We start from the raw sequence: 18,643 nt of genomic DNA, 5'->3' as shown, positions 1-18,643 counted from the left end.
AAATTTAAGTGATGATCTTGCTGGATACAGTATTCTTGGTGCAAGGCCCTTCTGTTTCATGCATTATATATATGATGCCACTCTCTTCTGGCCTGTAAGGTTTCTGTTGAGAAGTGTGAAAATAGCCTGATGGGTTTTCCTTTGCAGGTGATCTTTTTTCTCTGGCTGCTTTTACTACCCTGTCCTTGCCTTTGATCTTTGCCATTTTAATTATTATGTGTCTTGGTGTTGTTCTCCTTGGGTCCCTTATGTTGGGAAATCTGTGGGTTTCCATGGTCTGAGACTATTTCCTTCCCCAGCTTGGGGAAGTTTTCATCAATTATTTCTTCAATGACACTTGCTATCTCATTTTCTCTCTCTTCTTTTGGTACCCCTATAATGCGAATATTATTCCATTTGCATTGGTCACACAATTCTCCTAAGTGTTCTTTCATTCCTATAGATCCTTTTGTCTGTCTCTGCCTCAGTTTCTCTGTATTCCTGTTTTCTATTCCATCAACAATCTCTTGCACCTCATCCAGTCTGCTCTTAAGTCCTTCCATTGTTTGTTTCATTTCTGTTGTCTCCCTCCAGAATTCATCCCTGAGCTCCTGCATATTTCTCTGGAACTCCATGAGCCTGGTTATGACTTTTATTTTGAATTCTTTTTTAGGAAGACTGGTTATACTTGTCTCACCAGGCTCTCTCTCTGGAATTTGAGTGATTTTGGACTGAACCAGGTTGTTCTTCCTTTTCACGGTGATAGAAGTGATCACTGGCGAGTGGTATGTGTGTCAGGTGGGAGAAGAGAGTCCCTTCCTGTTTTCTGGTAACCTTTCCCTTCTCTGCTTCCTGTGCCCGTTAACTGCACACAGGGAGCAGTCTCTGGGTTAATCCCCTGAGCTACCTTGGGTGGGGCGGCCCTCAGGATCGCCTTAGGCACTGGCAGGGGTTGCAGGCGAGCTGCATGTGTTCTCCTGCGAGAAAGGCACCCCTTTGTGACTTCTGGTCTTTGCACCGGCTTCATTAAGCTTGTGCCAGGCAGCTGCTGCGCACAGGGGGCAGTTTCTGGCTCTGACTCTGACTCGTTTAGGTGTGCGCTGGGAGAAGATTCTGTGTGGTTGCTGTGAGTGGGGCTGCTCCCCTGCTGGTCTGCAGCAATGGTGCTTCAGTGGTTTGCTTGCAGTGCCCACCGGGGAGAATGAACAGGCTGCTTATCGCTATGATGGGCTTCGGAGCTGTGTTGCTACCCAGGGGTTTAGGGCACCTGACGTTCCTTCACATTCCCAGCCTGCTTTTCTGTGTGTGCCAGGACGATTTAGTCCACCTGTTAAACCCTTGTCCCCTTACGACTTTTAACGTGCCTGCTTTTCTTTTGTTCCAGGGCAGCCGGCTGTGGGGACCTGTTCATGGTCTCCTTCTCGGAATTTACTTTCCCATTTCTGTCATATCCCGTACACCGTGCTATGTGGGTCTGTGCTCCCAGTGCAGATTACAAGGGCTGGTTGTTGAGCAGTCCTCTGCTTGCACTCCCTCCCCAGGCTGATGCTCTTCCTCACCCCAGTGAGCTGTGGTGGGGGGAGTGCACGGGCCCCACCATATTGCAGTTTTGTATCTTACCCTTTTCGTGAGATGCTGAGTTCTTGCAGATGTAGGTGTAGCCTGGCTGTTGTCCTGTATCTTCTGGACTCTCTTTTAGGAGTAGTTGCATTTGGTGTATTTTCAAAATCTATATGGTTTTGGGAGGATATTTCTGTTGCCCTACTCACGTCGCCATCTTGAGTGAGTCCCCTCGTGGTTTTAATTTGCATTTGCCTGATGATTAGTGATGTGGAGCATCTTTTCATGTGACTGTAGGCCATCTGTATGCCCTCTTTGGGAAATGTCTCTTCCGGTTCTCTGCCCATATTTTAATGGGTTCTTTGTTTTGTAGTATATTTATCCAATATATATTGGATGTCAGCCCCTTATCAGATATATCACTTTCAGATATGTTCTTCCTTACAGTAAGTTGCCTTTTCATTTTGTCGATGTTGTCCTTTACTCTACAGAAACTTTACATCGATGAAGCCCCTCTTGTTTATTCTTTCTTTAGTTTCCCTTGCCTGGGGAGGTGTGTCGAGAAAAAATTTACTCTTGCTGATTTTCAAGAGATTCATGCCCATCTTTTCTTTAAAAAGTTTTGTGCTTTCATGCCTTTAGGTATTTAATCCATTTTGAATTAAGTTTTGTGCATGATGTTAGACAGTGATGCAATACCATTCTCCTGCATGTAGATGTCTGGTTTTCCCAGCACCATTTATTGAAGAGACTGTCTTTTCCCCATTGTATATTCTTGCCTCTTTTGTCATATTTTAATTGACCATATAAGTGTGGGTTTACTTCTTAGTTATCTGTTCAGTTCCATTGATTCATATATTCTTGTGTCAGTACCATACTGTTTAATTCACTGCAGCTTTGTAGTATAGCTGTTTACCCCCAGCATTGTTCTTCATTGTCAAGGTTTCTTTGGCTCTTCAGGGTCTTTTGAGGTTGCATATAAATTTTAGGATCTTTTCCTCTAGTTGAGTGAAAAATGCGTTTGGTTTTTTTATAGGAATTGCATCGAATCTGTAGGTTGCTTTGGATAATATGGCCAATTTAACAATATTCATTCATCCTATCCAGGAGCACTGGAGAGCTTTCCATTTATTTGTGTCTTCCTCAGTTTCTTTCATCAGTGTCTTAGAGTTTTGAGAGTACAGGTCTTTATCTGCCTTGGTTGAATTTTATTCCCAGTGATTTTATCCTTTTTGAGGCAATCATAAATGGGATTCTTTCTTAAATCTCTTCCTGGTAGTTCATTTGTATGTGTAAATGTGGCAGATTTTTGCGCATTGGTTTTGTTTGCTGTGACTTTTACTGAGTTCATTTATTAATTCTAGTAGTTTTTTGATGCAGGTTTTAGGGTTTTGTCTATACAGTATCATGTCACCTGTAAGTAGGGGCAATTTGACTTCTTCCTTGCCAGCTTGGATGCCTTTTACTTGTCTGGTTGCCGTGGCTAGGACTTTCAGGACTATGTTTAATAAAAGTGACAGTGGGCATTCTGGCCTTGCTCCTGACCTTAGAGGATAAGCTTTCAACTTTTTGCAATTCAGTGTGATGGCAGCTGTGAGTTTGCCATATATGGCCGTTGTTATGTTGATGTATGTTCCCTCTCTACACACTTTGTTGAGTTTTTAGCATAAAAGCATGTTGGGTTTTGTGATCCTTTTTAGTACCTATTGTGATGACAATCGTTTTTGTCCTTCCTTTTGTTAATGGGATGTGTCACATTGATTTGCAGATACTTCACCATCTTTGCATCCCTGGAATAAATCCTACTTGTTCTTGGTTAATGAGTTTTGTAATGTATTTTTTAATTCAGTTTGCTGCTAATTTTTTTGAGGATTTTCACAAATGTGTTCACCAAGGATGGTGGTGTCTTAGTGTTCCTTTTTTGTTCTGTTTTTGTTGGATTTGGTATTGGGGTGATGCTGATCTAATAAAAAGGTGTGAAGTTTCCTTCCTTTTCAATGTTTAGAAGTAGTTTGAGAAAGGTAAATGTTAACTGTACTTTAAATGTTTGGTGGAAGTAATTTTTTAAAACCATCTGGTCCTTGACTTTGTAAACAGTGTTTTTTTTTTTTTTTTTGATTATCAGTGCAGTTCATTACTGTTAATCTGTCAGTGGAGATTTTCTATTTCTTCTGTCTGGTTCAGTTTTGGAATATCGTGCATTTCTAGGAGCTTCTTACAACAGCCTCTTGCAGTCCTTTGTGTTTCTGTTGTGTCAGTTGTAGCTTTTCTTTCATTTCTGACTTGAGCTGTCTATTCATTTACACATGGCCATCCTTTTGCCTCGTCTCCATTTGTTGATGTTGGTGAACTCTAAATAAGCAAATGGAAGAATAAAGTCTAAAGGCCCTGTTTTCTGTGTGGAAGTGCTTTCATTTCTTTGGCGAGGTTCAAGATTCTGTAATCTGTTGGGTCCATTTGTGAACTGTCTGTTCTAGTTCATTTATTTGTGTGTATTTATTTATTTATTTACTTTTATTTTATTAATCAGGAGAAAAGAAGTGCAATTTATAGTGTGGCTTGACATTTAAGTCATAAGTTTCATCTTAACACACCTGCCCAATAGAAGGGTGAATGACCTGTGGAAACCTCTGGTACGTGTTTGTTCTAGACATCAACATCAAGACAGCTGGGTTTTTTAAATGGAGGGTGTCAAGCACGCATTTGGTTTTGACTGGTAAAGCAGGTGGTTAGAACTAGTTGAGTTTTAGGTGTTTGAAAATATTCAGGCTAATGAAGACAGGCTTACAGATCAGGGTAATACTGTAGAATGGAAATACAATTTGTTCACTTAATCTAGTGCAGTTTTATAACTTTCTAATATGTAAGTTGCTTGCCTCCTGAAATTGGAGTTACATGCTTGGCAAGTCTGTTATCCACTTGCAGCCAGGAGGGTCCTTGTTGTTGGAGCACAGATAAGAAACAGGGCAACTAGGAAGACGTGCTGTGTTATTTTTTTTCTAGAAGTTTGGTAGTTAGTTTGAAGATTTTTAAATAGCAAGGCAAAATCTAATTTCTCAGTCATCTTCTGGATCCATTAGGATGAAATCGCTGCTTTGGACAGTTACCATGAAGTCTCAGTCAAGGGCTGTCAAGTTCTGTTTCTTCAGTGGTTTCTGTCAGGGCAGAGAAGGTGTCAGTGCTTTTGTGGTTGGGAGACTTGTTGTTTGGGGTTACTCCGATGCCGGGGTTTTTGCTCACGAAGTCGAAGAATGAGCTTCACAAACACTCAAGGTAGGAGAGCAAGGTACAGGCTTTTATTTAGAGATAAAGCGAAAGGACAGAGCTCGTGGCTCACACCTGGAGGGGACAAGAGAGGCCCTGTGTGTATTCATTTTAAATATGTTCCTTTAATTATTGCAGCTGTGCAATTAAGCTTGAAATTTTAACATTTGAGTGCAACTTCTTCTTTATCATTGTATAGATGAACAGGTATTCAAATGAATTGTCACTTCCTGCAATATAGTGTGGTAAGGTTATTGTTGGGATTACTTGGGGGCTCTAAGTCCATTTGAGGAAAATGGACATCTTAGTAATGGAATTTTGATCATTGGCAGTATATCTCTGTTGTTTTGTTTTTTCTTTCATTGCTGTCAAAAATGTTTCACATGTTTTTCCCCAGAGATCTATAAGTATTTTGTTGCATTTATATTTGAGCATTTGTATTTTTGCATTTTTTGGTTGTGGTGGATATAAATGATACTGTTTCTAACAAATTCCCATCATATGTTAATGTTTGACTGAAAATCAGAATTTTTTATGTTCACTTTGCTCTTAAGTTTATGGTATATGTGTAAAATCCCATCTGGGCACAGAGCATCAGGCTCAATTTCTGTTTTAACCTAACCATATATTTTTCACTGAATAATCATATATTGGATTTGAGCCCTTTACCAGGACTTCTCAGAAGGGGCCCAGCCATCAGTAGTGACTATGTTTGAGCTATGGGATGCCTGAACCTGCCTTTTCTGGCACGCATTGAGCACGTGTGCTCATCCTGTGCACTCTGGTACCTTTGCTAGAGTGAAGACTTGAGCTTTTGTATGTGCAGGACCCAGGAGGCTGGGCTGCAACTTTGGGATGCCTTGGGAGCCCAGTCCACCAGGAGGAAAATGCGTCCTGTGTTGGGGTCCTGACACCTGCAGATGGGGCTTTGCCATGATTTCTTCTGGATGTTTCTGTAAGGAGTGAGTACAGAACCGGCCATTTTCTGTCATATTCCTAGATGATTTCTTTATTAAATTCTCATATAGTATTGTAACATTTTTTTTTACGTGTGTTGCATAAAATTTCTTAGGTAAATAGGGCTGGTGTTATCTATACAATAAAACTGTTATGAAAGACCAGAATTAGATTATGTAATAGCTCCAGGGTCTGGGGCATAGTGTGTGCCCAGAAAGAATAATATTTTGTGAATTTAAAATGCTTTATGGAAGCAGATCAAGTGAGGAATGAGCCAGCTCTTAGAGCTTTGTGCCCTTGTGTGAATCATCTTTAAGGATCTGACCCCGTAATAATTAATGCGCAATGTTCCTCATTCACTGAGGGTTTCTAAGGATTAACTTTATATTATTCTGTATCGTTTTGATTCAGGATTGTTTCTGTAGAGAAATGCCACTTCAGCATCATATACACAGTCATAAAATTCATATCAAGAAATGGGACCAGCCAGTCTTCCCTGGAACCTGAGGCAAAGAGGAAAAAGTCACACCCTAGTAAGTCCCTTCACTCACCTGTATTGTTACTTTTCCAACATTAAAGTAATTGAGATCCACTGAAAAGTGGAAGTTTAAGTACATTAAAATTCAGAACATTATTTTGAGTTCTACTATTTTATTGATACCAAACCAGAATTTAGTATGCTTTTATGTCCCTAGCTTTTGAAAAGCTAACTTATCAATATGTTGATATCCCTTGTGGCTTGTCATTTTCAAATGGGATAATCATTGTGCTTGATGATTTCTCCTGAATGAGTGTTGAACATAATTTTAAAAAATTAACTTCCTTCACTAATATGTTCTTTGCCAGACCTCTGTGTGAATGTATTTGTTAAAAACATGCATAAATTAACCAAGGGAACATCTATCTATTTTGATACATGATTTGAGTGAGCAAATTTTATGAATCAGGTTTAGAACAAAATACGATGATGTCTTTTGTCTCCATGCCACCTACTGGATGCTGCTCAACACCATCTAAGGTGAAGTTGTTACCAAATGAGACACACCTGTTTCCACTCAGTCAGCATACAGCAAAGCCAAACACTGACCTGAGCAGTGAAACCAAACCCTGACTTTGGGATGTGGTTTTTTTTAACATAGGGAAAGAAGGTGGGCGTTCCCCAAGCAAGGAGAACGGATAGCTAAAGTTTGAAGCCCTGCACTCACTATTGGCTTACAAGCAAGGGCTTATAAAGGTTATGGGAAAGGGTTGCAGGATGTGTGATGAGCTTGTGGCATTGTTCTGACGGGTCCGTGGTGAGGTGACGGGACTGTTTGAGGAGTGTTAGCTGTCAGCCTTCTGGCGCCACTGAGGCTAGAGTTCACTTGCTCATTGTCAGGAGGTGGCTCGTCTGGTGGAGCCTAAATACCTGTAAAACAAGTCAAGGATACGTGAGTCAAGAGTCAGTCTGTGGCCTTGAGGGGGAAATCAGAGTCCTGGGCCATTTTAGTTTGCTTTACCTTGGTTTGCAAACCCCATTTTCTTTCATCTTAACTTACACATTCTGATTCCCATACTGTGGGTCATAATTGATGGACCCAGTCTTGTATATCATTGAGATGTCTGAGGGCCTTTATTAGACAGGGAATGCCTGTGCAGTCACAAAACACCTTTAGGACTGAAATCACCGTAACGCTTAAGAGCCAAAACATTGGATGCTTTTTCTAAATGACATGCATTTATGGAAAACAGATTTCTTAGATTCCAAGTAGAAATCTGAAGGTACTTTACTTTTGTGTATCTTGGTTTCTGAGATAACAGTGAGATGTTTCTAATCTCCTTCCTATTTCATGTGCTTCCTTCTTGTAATAATTGCAAGTTCAAGTTTCTTTTTAGCATGCACATTCCTTTACTTTTTTGGTCTATTTTGAGCTTCAGAAAAAATGTACATAAACCTTGCTTTAGCTTTACATTCCTCTAATATACTTTCTACCTAATGTTCTTTATTGGTAAGCTAGATGACAGGCATTCTAACAATCATGAGGAATTACATATTGTCCTGGTTTTTCACTAGAGCTGTTTTTTAACCATTTGTTTATGATTCATAGGATCATCTCATCATGATCAAGTGCATTAAGTTTGAGAGTCTGTCTGTGCCAGCGTGCTTCTGAGTTTAGCACTGTGTATTTTACGTGTTAGAACTCCTGAGGGAGTTTTCTTAATTACTAAAGGAATCTAAAATTTTCTGGACTATTCACAGGGGTTTTGTTTTAGTTTCTCATAAGTATTGTATAGAATCCTTATTTTACAAGGGTTTCTATGTCTATAAAACCTATAGCTTGCTGTAGGATTTACTTCTTCTGAATTGCTTTAATTGAGGAAGCCTGACACAGATTCACACACAGGGTTAGTAGGTGTACATTCAGGGATTGCTTGAATTGTGGACAGTATCTGACCATGGAATTCAGATGCTTTCTACCAATGCTTCTATTAATTCTCATAATGGTTAATTTCCTATGACCTTGGAATAATTGAATTTCTCTTAAATATTTAAAGAGCGTATGTATTATATCTCACAATGTAATATTTCAAGTTTACATATTTGTACTAAAGCCAGAAACATTTTCAATTTACTGTTTTTAATTTTCAAATTCATGAAGTATATACGTGTGCCTTATTAAAGTTTTACATTCGTACAACATACTTCCAAATTTATATCGTCTCATTGTGTTTTTAAAAACGAGTGAACTTATAATCATGCTGCTTGGTTAAATTGTCAGTTTTCAGGAGAGTCTTAAAATTATCAGGAGACACCTAAAATTTATTTCCAGTACTCAAAATACCATTCCAGAGTGCTAATTTGCATAGAATTTAGTAATATTTTGTATCAAGATTTGGATTCAGCATAGTGTATATTCTCCTTTGATATTCCATGTATTAACTTTTGAGTCATGTTAACCTGTGTCAAAGTGCACCAATTCCATGTAGTCCCCTACGGCAGCACAGGGGATGTCTGTTCATCACATAGCCCACATACCTCTGCACCATGAATTCCCCTCAAGGTCACGTTGCTCCTTCCTGCCGCTTGCCCGGTAATTTGTCCTTAGAGAATCCCACCCCAACAGAGCCAGAGTGGTGATTCTCTCTCTCCAGTCCCCTCTTCATGCTGCTGGGTCATACCTGCAGGGACAGACTCAGAGCAGCACCATGCAAGAAGCAAAATGACAGCTGAGACCCCAGCTTCTGTCCTCCGTCAGCCTCGTGGAGAGGACTGGATGCAGTAGTTTGGGGGCGCCATGGGCCTTAACGGGAGGAGCGGCAGTAAGAGGGAATGCCCTTGTCCCTGTCTTGTGCCCTGTGGCAAGGGTTCGAGAGTTTTCATAGCAGCCAGGTGAGGAAAGGCGTCATGATAGAAAAAGGGGTTTAAAGTTCTCAGTGTTTCCTCAGGCTCCACAAATTATCCGTCACACTGAAGGTACAGTAACAATACAATACTCATGTACTGCCTTCTAAATGTTCAGTTTCTTACAAGGTTGATTAGGTTTAGCTTTACAACTTGGTTCATCTGGGGTAAATCAAGCTCTTCGTCTGTAACGTATTTTGTGGTCAGATTGACTTAATGGCATAGTATTAACACAGTCATTTAGAAGAGTGTTTTCAGATAATTTCAGACTTACAGAAAACCTGCAATATCCCTGATATTCCTTCATTCAGATTTTCCAGTGGTCACTGCACCACTACATTTGCACCATCATAGAAAATTGTCCACTGTATTTTTCCAATTAGAGGCATAATTTACCACAGAAATCCTACATGACCCACATTAGAAAATCAAAATTGTTGATAATTCTTACCTGCAGACCAGCTTTAAATATCAGTAAGTGCATCAACTATGAGAAAAATATGTCTGCATTCTGGACCATAGACTTTCTGTCATTTTCATGACCTCACTAAGAATTTTGCATCTATTTTCAATAAGAATATTGGTCTGCAGTCATGTTTTTTCATGGCATCCTAATCTGGATTGATGTCAGGGTAGTGGTGGCCTCATAGAGTGAGCTTGGAAGTGCTCTGTACTCTTCAGTTTTTTCGAAGATTTTGGGAAAGATTGACATGAATTCTTTAAGAGTTTGGTAGAATTCTCCAGCGAAGCTCTCCGACTACCAGAATCTCATGTACAGCAAGTGTTCTCCTTTTTTTCATTCATTTATTCTTTCATCAAATATTTATTTATTTTATTTTGGTATCATTAATACACAATCACATGAGCAACATTGTGCTTACTAGATCCCCCCCATTATCACGTCCCCACCACATACCACATTACAGTCACTGTCCATCTGTGTACTAAGATGCTATAGAGTCACTACTTCTCTTCTCTGTGCTTTACTGTCTTCCTCGTTCCCCCGACTATGCTATGGGTGCTAATTGTAATGCCCATTACTCCCCTTCTCCCTACCTTCCCACCCACTCTCGCCAGTCCCTTTCCCTTTGGTAACCATTAGTCCAGTGTCGGGTTCTGTGAGTCTGCTGCTGCTATGTTCCTTCAGTTTTTGCTTGGTTGTTAACACTGCACAGATGAGTGAAATCATTTGGTACTTGTCTTTCTCCACCTGGCTTATGTCACTGAGCATAATACCCTCTAGCTCCATCCATGTTTTTGCACATGGTGGGATTTGCTTCTTTCTTATGGTTGGATAGTATTCTATTGTGTATATAGAATACTCCTCTTTATCCATTCATCTACTGATGGACACTTAGGTTGCTTCCATTTCTTGGCTATTGTAAATAGTGCTGCAATAAACATGGGGGAGGGGGGTTGCATATGTCTTTTTGAACCTGAGAATTTGTTTTCTTTATGTACATTCCTAGGAGTGGAATTCCCAGGTTACATGGTATTTCTATTTTGAGTTTTTTGAGGAACCTCCATACTACTTTCCACCGTGCTTGAACTACTTTACATTCCCACCAGCAGTGTGGGACTGTTCCTCTTTCTCCCCATCCTCGCCAGCATTTGTTGTTCCTGATCTTTTGATGTTGGTCATCCTAACTGGTATGAGGTGAATATTGTGGTTTTAATTTGTATATCCCTGATAATTAGCAATGTGGAGCATCTTTTCATGTGCCTGATTGCCATCTGAATTTCTTCTTTGGCGAAGTGTCTGTTCATATCTTCCACCTATTTTTTAGAACGGTTATTTCCTTTTTGGGTGTTGAGGTGTGTGAGTCATGTATTTTGGATGATAACCTCTTGTTGGATATGTCATTTACAAATATATTCTCCCATACTCTAGGATGCATTTTTGTTCTGCTGATGGTGTCCTTTTCTGTACAGAAGCTTTTTAACATGATGCAGTCCCATTTGTTCATTTTTTATTTTGTTTCCCTTGCCTGAGGAGATGAGTTCAAGAAAAAGTTGCTCATGTTTATATTCAAGAGATTTTTTGGCTATGTTTTCTTCTTAAGAGTTTTATGGTTTCACGACTTACATTCAGGTCTTTGATCCATTTTGAGTTTGCTTTTGTGTATGGGATTAGACAACAATCCAGGTTCATTCTCTTGCATGTAGCTGCCCAGTTCTGCCAACACCAGTTGTTGAAGAAGCTGTCATTTCCCCATTGTGTGTCCATGCCTCCTTAATTTTATATTAATTGGTCATATATGCTTGGGTTGATATCCGGGTTCTCTTGTCTGTTCCATTGTTGCACGGGTCTGTTCTTGTGCCCGTACCAAATTGTCTTAATTACTGTGGCTTTGTAGTAGAGCTTGAAGTCGGGGAGAATGATCCCCCCAACCCTCCACTTTTTCTTTGTTCTCAGGATTGTTTTGGCTATTTGAGTTCTCTATGGTTCCATACAAATTTTAGAACTATTTGCTATAGTTCATTGAAGAATGCTGTTGGTATTTTGATAGAGATTGCATTGAATCTGTAGATTGCTTTAGGCAAGATGGCCGTTTTGACAGTATTATTTCTTCCTATCCTTGATCACAGGATGTGTTTCCATTTGTTGGTATCTTCTTTAATTTCTCTCCTGAGTGTCTTGTAGTTTTCAGAGTATATGTCTTTTACTTCGTGGTTAGGTTTATTCCTCGGTATTTTATTGTTTTTGATGTAAATGTGAATGGAATTGTTTTCCTGATTTCTATTTCTGCTCGTTTATCGTTAGTGTATAGGAATGCAAGAGATTTCTGTGTATTAGTTTTGTATCCTGCAAATTCGCTGAATTCAGATATTAGATCCAGCAGTTTTGAAGTGGATTATTTAGGGCTTTTGATGTACAATATCATGTCATCTGCAAACAGTGAAAGTTTAACTTCTTCCTTACCAATCTGGATGCCCTTTATTTCTGTGTGTTGTCTAATTGCTGTGGCAAGGACCTCCATAACTATGTTGAATAAAAGTGAGAAGGGTGGGAATCCTTGTCTTGTTCCTGATCTTAAAAGGAAAGACTTTCAGCTTCTCGCTGTTTACTATGATGGTAGCTGTCGGTTTATCATATATGGCCTTTATTATGTTGAGGGTACTTGCCCTCTATACTCATTTTGTTGAGAGTTTATATCATGAGTGGATGTTGAAGTTTGTCGAATGCTTTTTCAACGTCCATGTAGATGATCATGTGGTTTTTGTCCTTCTTTCTGTTAATGGCTTTTCTCATATTGTACCTTCCTTGAACTCCTGGAATAAATGCTACTTGATCATGGTGGATGATCTTTTTGATGATAATTTTGAATTCTGTTTGCTAATATTTTGTTGAGTATTTTTTCATCTATGTTCATCAGGGATATTGGTGTGTAATTTTCTTTATTTTGTGGTGTCTTTGCATGGTTTTGGTATTAGAGTGATGCTGGCATCATAGAATGAGTTTGGGAGTATTCCCTCCTCCTCTACTTTTTGGCAAACTAAGGAGGATGGGTGTTAGGTCTTCTCTAAACGTTTCATTAAATTCAGTGGTTTAGGCATCTGATCTGGGGGTTTTGTTCTTTAGGTAGTTTTTTGATTACCAGTTCAGTTTTGTTGCTGGTAATTGGTCTGTTCAGATTTTCTGTTTTTCTTGAGTCAGTCTTGGAAGGTTGTATTTTTCTAGAAAGTTGTCCATTTTTTCTAGGTTATCCAGTTTGTTAGCATATGATTTTTCATAGTATTCTCTCATCATTCTTTGTATTTTTGTGGTGCCCATAGTGATTCTTCCTTTATCATTTCTGATTCTGCTTACTTGTGTAGAGTCCTTTTTTTCTTGTTAAGTCTGGCTAGGGACTTACCTATTTTGTTTATTTTCTCTAAGAAACAGCTCCCACTTTCATTGATTCTTTCTGTTTTATCTTTCTCGATTTTATGTATTTGTGCTCTAATCTTATGTCCCTCCTTCTGCTGACTTTGGCCCTCATTTGTTCATCTTTTTGTAGTTTCACTGTGAGTTTAGACTGTTTATATGGGACTGTTCCTCTTTTCTGAGGTAGGCCTGTATCGCAGTATACTTCCCTCTTAGGACGGCCTTTGCTGAGTACCACAGAGAGTGTCAGAACAGACTCCTGTAAGTGTCCGGCCAGCTAGGCTGAGGGACGGCAAGAAAAAATGGCACCCCACAGCCCCTCTTCCCCTGGATACATCTCCAGCATATCCCATCCCTCTGACACACATCCCAATGTTAATCCATAAATCACATATAATTTAGGTGCTTTTCAAACTGCTGGGTCTCAGATGGATCATCAGCACACCCGTCCTCCAGGAGCAGAGGCTAGGCCTCCGAGAGTCCTCTGGCCGTCCCAGAGTTCAGCCACACTGATTCTCAAAGCCAGAGGGCTCATCTTCCTGGGGCGGCCCTGGTGTAGGCTTCATCCCCTCACCCCCCATGCCTGCTCCCTCTCATTCATGGGGGGTGGGGCAGGACAGGAGATGGGGCTGACCACAGCTCTGCCCTTTTACCCTTCTCAGTGTGGCCTCTTCTTGTCATTAGCTATGGAAATTCTGTTTTGTCTTTAGGTTATTTCCAGAGTGGGGCATATTGCATGTAGTTTCCTAGGTGTGTACATGAGAAGAGGTGATCCCAGGGTTTTTCTGCCACGGTCTTTTCAGAATCCCCTCTGTAGCCTACTTTTCTAGGCCTTAATTCCCTCATCTGCAATGTGAAGAATATATATATATATATAAGCAGGCCTTTAAGATTAATTCTCTTTTAGGTAAGATATTCCAAAAGTCTTTTTATAAACTAATTACCAGGAAATAAGGGATTCTGGAAGTACACTTACAAATAGAAAGGTGGTTTTTTTAAAAAAAGAAGGTAACATTGTTTTATTTGAGCTATAGTTAAATTTACTGAAAATTGTTTAGCCAGAAATAATTTGGTAAATGATCAATTCACTGAATGACTAACAGACCTAAAACCGTCAGACCAGACACCTTAATCCAGGTTTAAAACATTCACCACAGGTATTTCAGGCAAGGCCTAGAATAGGTACAGTTTCCAATTGTGAAAAATGTAAGTTCATTCATTCATTTATATAACATTGATCAGTCAGGAAGTGCTAGGCATCCCAAATATTAATGTGAGAAATTGACAGTTGCCTAGGACTGCAGATCTGAGAGGAAATACTTGAAGCAAAGGTTTGGTGATACTAAAACTTAAAGAACAAAACAACAGCAAAAAAAATCTCAGTAAGGGATATGGCTGGTAATTGTAGGTCTGCTTTTGTTATGTAGCTGTATTCCTATTATTGTTATGTGTGTATGCAATTTAATTAGTAGTTTGATAAAACCTGTACATGCTTACGTTACTCTACAAGAAGATATGTCAAAGAAATAATCAATCTTCCCATGTTTTCTTCCGTCTGCTACTTCTGTAGCTTTTCTTCTTCCTTCCTAATTACAACCCTTAAATAGAATTCGTGCCTCATATCAAATTTACCGAGTATCATAGTTCTTCCAAGTGGTAAAGATACCTGAAGACAAATGCTGGGCATAGAAGCCACAGGGCATAAATCTGCAAAGAAGTAAAAAGCTAACCTTGTCAAACAATATTGCTTCTCTCTCACCAACTTTACATTTCCCTGTATGGCCCCGGAAGATGACTGGTTAGCCAGAGACGGGTAAGATTCCTCAAGGGAGGAACAACCTAAGACAGGCACAGTCGCAGGGGGGCCATCAGGTGAGAAATTGGGGATCAACAGAGGTGCGGCTTAGAACTTCACCCCCCCTGTTTTGAGAGAAATCTTCTGCATACATGGATGTTTTGTCGCCCTTGTCTAGATTGGATTAACACTCAGTCTACAGGCACAGACCTGATCATCTACATTTGCCCTCTTAGAGCACTAAATTATGTTTTCTACCTTTATCTTGCATCTACCTACCACTCCAGCATTTTATCTAAAAAAAAGATAATAATAATAAGGGAGAAATGTGGGATTCACATATAAATCAAGTATAAAAATCAAATCTGACTTGATTGTTTATAGTTCATGATGCGTGATCAAAACTGAAAGTTTCTGTTATATCACTGCCCTTGCACTGTTCACCATGTAAGAACTTATTCACTATGTAAGAAGTTGTTCACCATGTAAGAACTTGTTCGTTATGCTTCAGAAGATTGGAGACTGTTGAGAATTAGGCTTGGGGTGGATTAATGATTGTGCATTGAGTCCCCTATACAGAATTTTATTGTTAACCACCATTGGATCAAGAAATATGAGAGATGCCCTCTCAAACAAACAAACAAAATGAACTCAAAATTGATCATAAGCCAACATGTGAAGTGTAAGAGTTTCAGAAGAGAACACAGAACTATTCAGGAGTAGGAGAAGGGGAAGAGTTCTTGGCACCAAAGCGCAATGCATAAATTAAAGATTGATAAATGGGATTATCTCAAAATGCAAATTAAAAGCATAAATACATACCAGTAGACTAACCCATTCAATGGCTACATTTAAAGACTAATAATAACAAACGTTGGCAAGAGTTTGAAGCATTTGGAACTCTCAACATTGCAAGTGGGAATATGAGACAATACAAGCACTTTAGAAATTCCTAAAAATAAACACTGTATCTCCTAGCAATCCCACTTCTTAGTACTTACCTAAGACAAATGGAAAAATATACCCACATGGAAATGCCTCAAATGTTCATAGTGGCTTCATTCACAATAGCCCGAAACTAGAAATAATACCCACTAACTGGAGAGTGGATTTTGAAAAGTGGTACATCTCTATAAGGAAATACCACTTTCTAATAAAAAGAAAAAGAAGTGTTGATACACACATTATCAATGAATCTTAAACTAATTAGGCTGAAAGAAAGAAGTCAGATGAAATAGTGTACATATTGCATGGTTCCCATTTTATAAATTTACAGGAAAAGAAAACTACGTTGTCAAAAAGCAAATTACTAGTTGCCTGTGGCCAGGAGTAGAGAGAAAACTGCACTGTAAAGGGGCAGAAGGAATCATTGGGAGGTAATCGAAATGCTTTTTGCTTGATTGTGATTATAGATTCATAATTGAATAATATATGTAAATGTGATCAAATTGTACACTTTAAGTGGATGTGTTTATTATTCTGAAGTTTATTATACTTCAGAATAGGTTTTTTTGAAATCCCCAAACTTGAGGTTGGAATATATTGGCTCTTTCTCATGTGATGGCATTGTTCTTCAGTTTGATTAGTGTGTGGATTACATGCATGTATACATTTGTCTAAACCCCTCAAACTCTGTACCTAAGATTTATGCGTTTTACTATATGCAAGTATGCTTCAAGAAAAGAAAAATCTCAGTAAGTTGGCAAATCATTCAGTGAAAGCTGACTTTTGGTGGAATGGGTTCCCTCATTTACTTATTTACTGCTCCCCTCCCTATTAAACCATCCTGAAGTATATAAACTCAAACAAAAATGGGAGCAACAAAAGGAACATAAAGACAGCAACGATATAAAGGCACAAGTGAGACTTGATCACACGTCCTATTAAGACCTGAACACGGGCCGGTGGACAGGGGACTCTGGTTGTCAGTGAGACAGGAAGTCCAGTTACTTAGACAGCTCAGTGTCCACAAGGCACAGTGAACACAGACCAGTTGCTCATGAGACGTTTAGCTATACTTTGGAGTATCATTTATGAAGAGTAATGGGAATATTGAAATAGAAACTCACATTTAAATAAAATTTCATAATCTTAAAAAAATTCTGAATAATGGAAACATTCTAAAATCAATTCATTTGAGGTAATTTTTCTAATCTTGAAATACTTGAAAGTAATAAATTTATTTGCCATTTTCCTCAAGTATTTCTCCATCTTCTATGTTAACTTGGTTCTGGAAGAAAACTTTACTACTCTTTGCCTTTTCCATGTTACTTAGAGGCCACTTCAGACCTGCCTGGTCTCCAGTCGGGCTTCTTTCCCTCACATCCAGGCAGTCCTCTCTCCAAGAAAAGAGCCTCATTATTTACCTGCTTTTCTAGCTCTAGTTCTCAGGCCCTAAGTCAGACCATCTTTATTTGTTAAGTGGACATTTGAGACAACTTTCTGTCCCGACCTCTGCATCCTTTTTCAGACTCATCACCTACTCAGGGTGACGTTCTGGGATCGCCTGAGTCAGTGACCCGAGTCTGAGGTCCCAGTTAGAGATGCTTGTCCTTTGAGGAGAGGACGCTCTCCCACTTAACCTCTGTAGAGAATGTGCCTGTATAGAGTAGGTGCCTCAAGTGTCTTAAGTAGCGGAAACTGTCTTTATGATGACGCATCACAGCCTAATAGTATACTGGTATGTGTTACAGTGTAGAGTGAACTTTACTCATTTACTATGATTATTTCATTCAGTCTGAAAAAACATAAACCTTTTCTTCTCTCTCACCATAGTATTTATAGAAATGAATGTGTTACTGCTAGTGATTTAAATTAGTAACTGTAGAAAGGAGAATTATAATGGTATAAAAGGCTTGATCTGTCACCATCTCTATCTTCTTAGTCATCTTTTTTCACTTTATCCTGTTTCTTTTAGATCTTAAAGATTATTTTCAGGAACCATTTACTATCTTAGTCTTAGAAATTAAGGAAAGAATAAACTCCATTTTATGCATAATTTCTGAATGATGTAAAAGCATAGGAATCAAATGATATAAATTGTATTTGCCTTTTCTAAGGAAAAGTTTATTGACAAAAAATACTTCTTTTTTTCATCACCCACAGTTGTTTTGAGTGTTGAGTGAATTAAAGTTTTAATACAAGCTTGAGATTTTCCTAACAATCCAGTTCTCATTTTATGAAATCCCGGAGTCAGAAGATAGCCGGTTACATGAATCGCCCTTAGATAGTATTTATTTATAAATGCCAAAAGCAAAAATGTAAATGATGTCATTTGTCAGGTGAATTTTGGACATCAACATAATCTGTACCTTTTTGGACACAGGTATATTTTCCTAGCTGAATAAAATATAACTGTGTAAAAATTGTAACTGGATAAAAAAAACGATTAATTGATGGAACCCTTGAAATTCAGTCAAAAGCTCCCCATGCTGGTGAACATAAAGCTGTTCTGCTGGCTTCCTTCTTAGTGTTTCATGGTGTAAAAATGCAGTTAGTACAAGTGCTGATCCCACTGACTTCATTTGAAATCTCAGCAAAAATTCTCTCGTCAGAATTAATATTTAAAATGGGAATTACTGAACAGATTTAGTTTAGATATTTTTTTGACATGTAGACACTGAGTATATGCATTGGTTTTTTCTGTAACCCTGCCATAGCATCATCTTGACTGTGCTTTCATGCCTGAATATTGTGATGAGTAGCAAGTATAAAAATGTCTTTGTAATATCAGTGAAGTACATGTAGTGGCTAATACCCCAGGTTTTAGAGAGAGACAGTCCTGGGTTCAAATCACACATTTCTGTTCCTTATTGCCAGGGCACCTCAGGAAACGATT

General features: G+C 38.9%; 1 protein-coding gene across 1 annotated transcript in view; it reads left to right on the top strand.

Annotated features, from left to right (window-relative positions):
• The window catches only part of LOC130681277 (bromodomain adjacent to zinc finger domain protein 2B-like), a 105,658-nt gene that overhangs the window by 10,637 nt on the left and 76,378 nt on the right, over positions 1 to 18,643 (top strand). The window contains exons 2-3 of the mRNA XM_057493916.1: positions 5,630 to 5,765; positions 6,172 to 6,293. Coding sequence (XP_057349899.1) covers positions 6,237 to 6,293 — 57 coding nt within the window. The 5' untranslated portion in view covers positions 5,630 to 5,765; positions 6,172 to 6,236. The remainder of the gene's footprint in view (positions 1 to 5,629; positions 5,766 to 6,171; positions 6,294 to 18,643) is intronic.

The sequence above is a fragment of the Manis pentadactyla genome, chromosome 16, assembly GCF_030020395.1.
Source record: "Manis pentadactyla isolate mManPen7 chromosome 16, mManPen7.hap1, whole genome shotgun sequence".
NCBI classification, from domain to species: Eukaryota; Metazoa; Chordata; class Mammalia; order Pholidota; family Manidae; genus Manis; species Manis pentadactyla.
The sequence above is the reverse complement of the archived record's forward strand: the minus strand, read 5'-3'. Positions and strand labels throughout refer to the sequence as shown.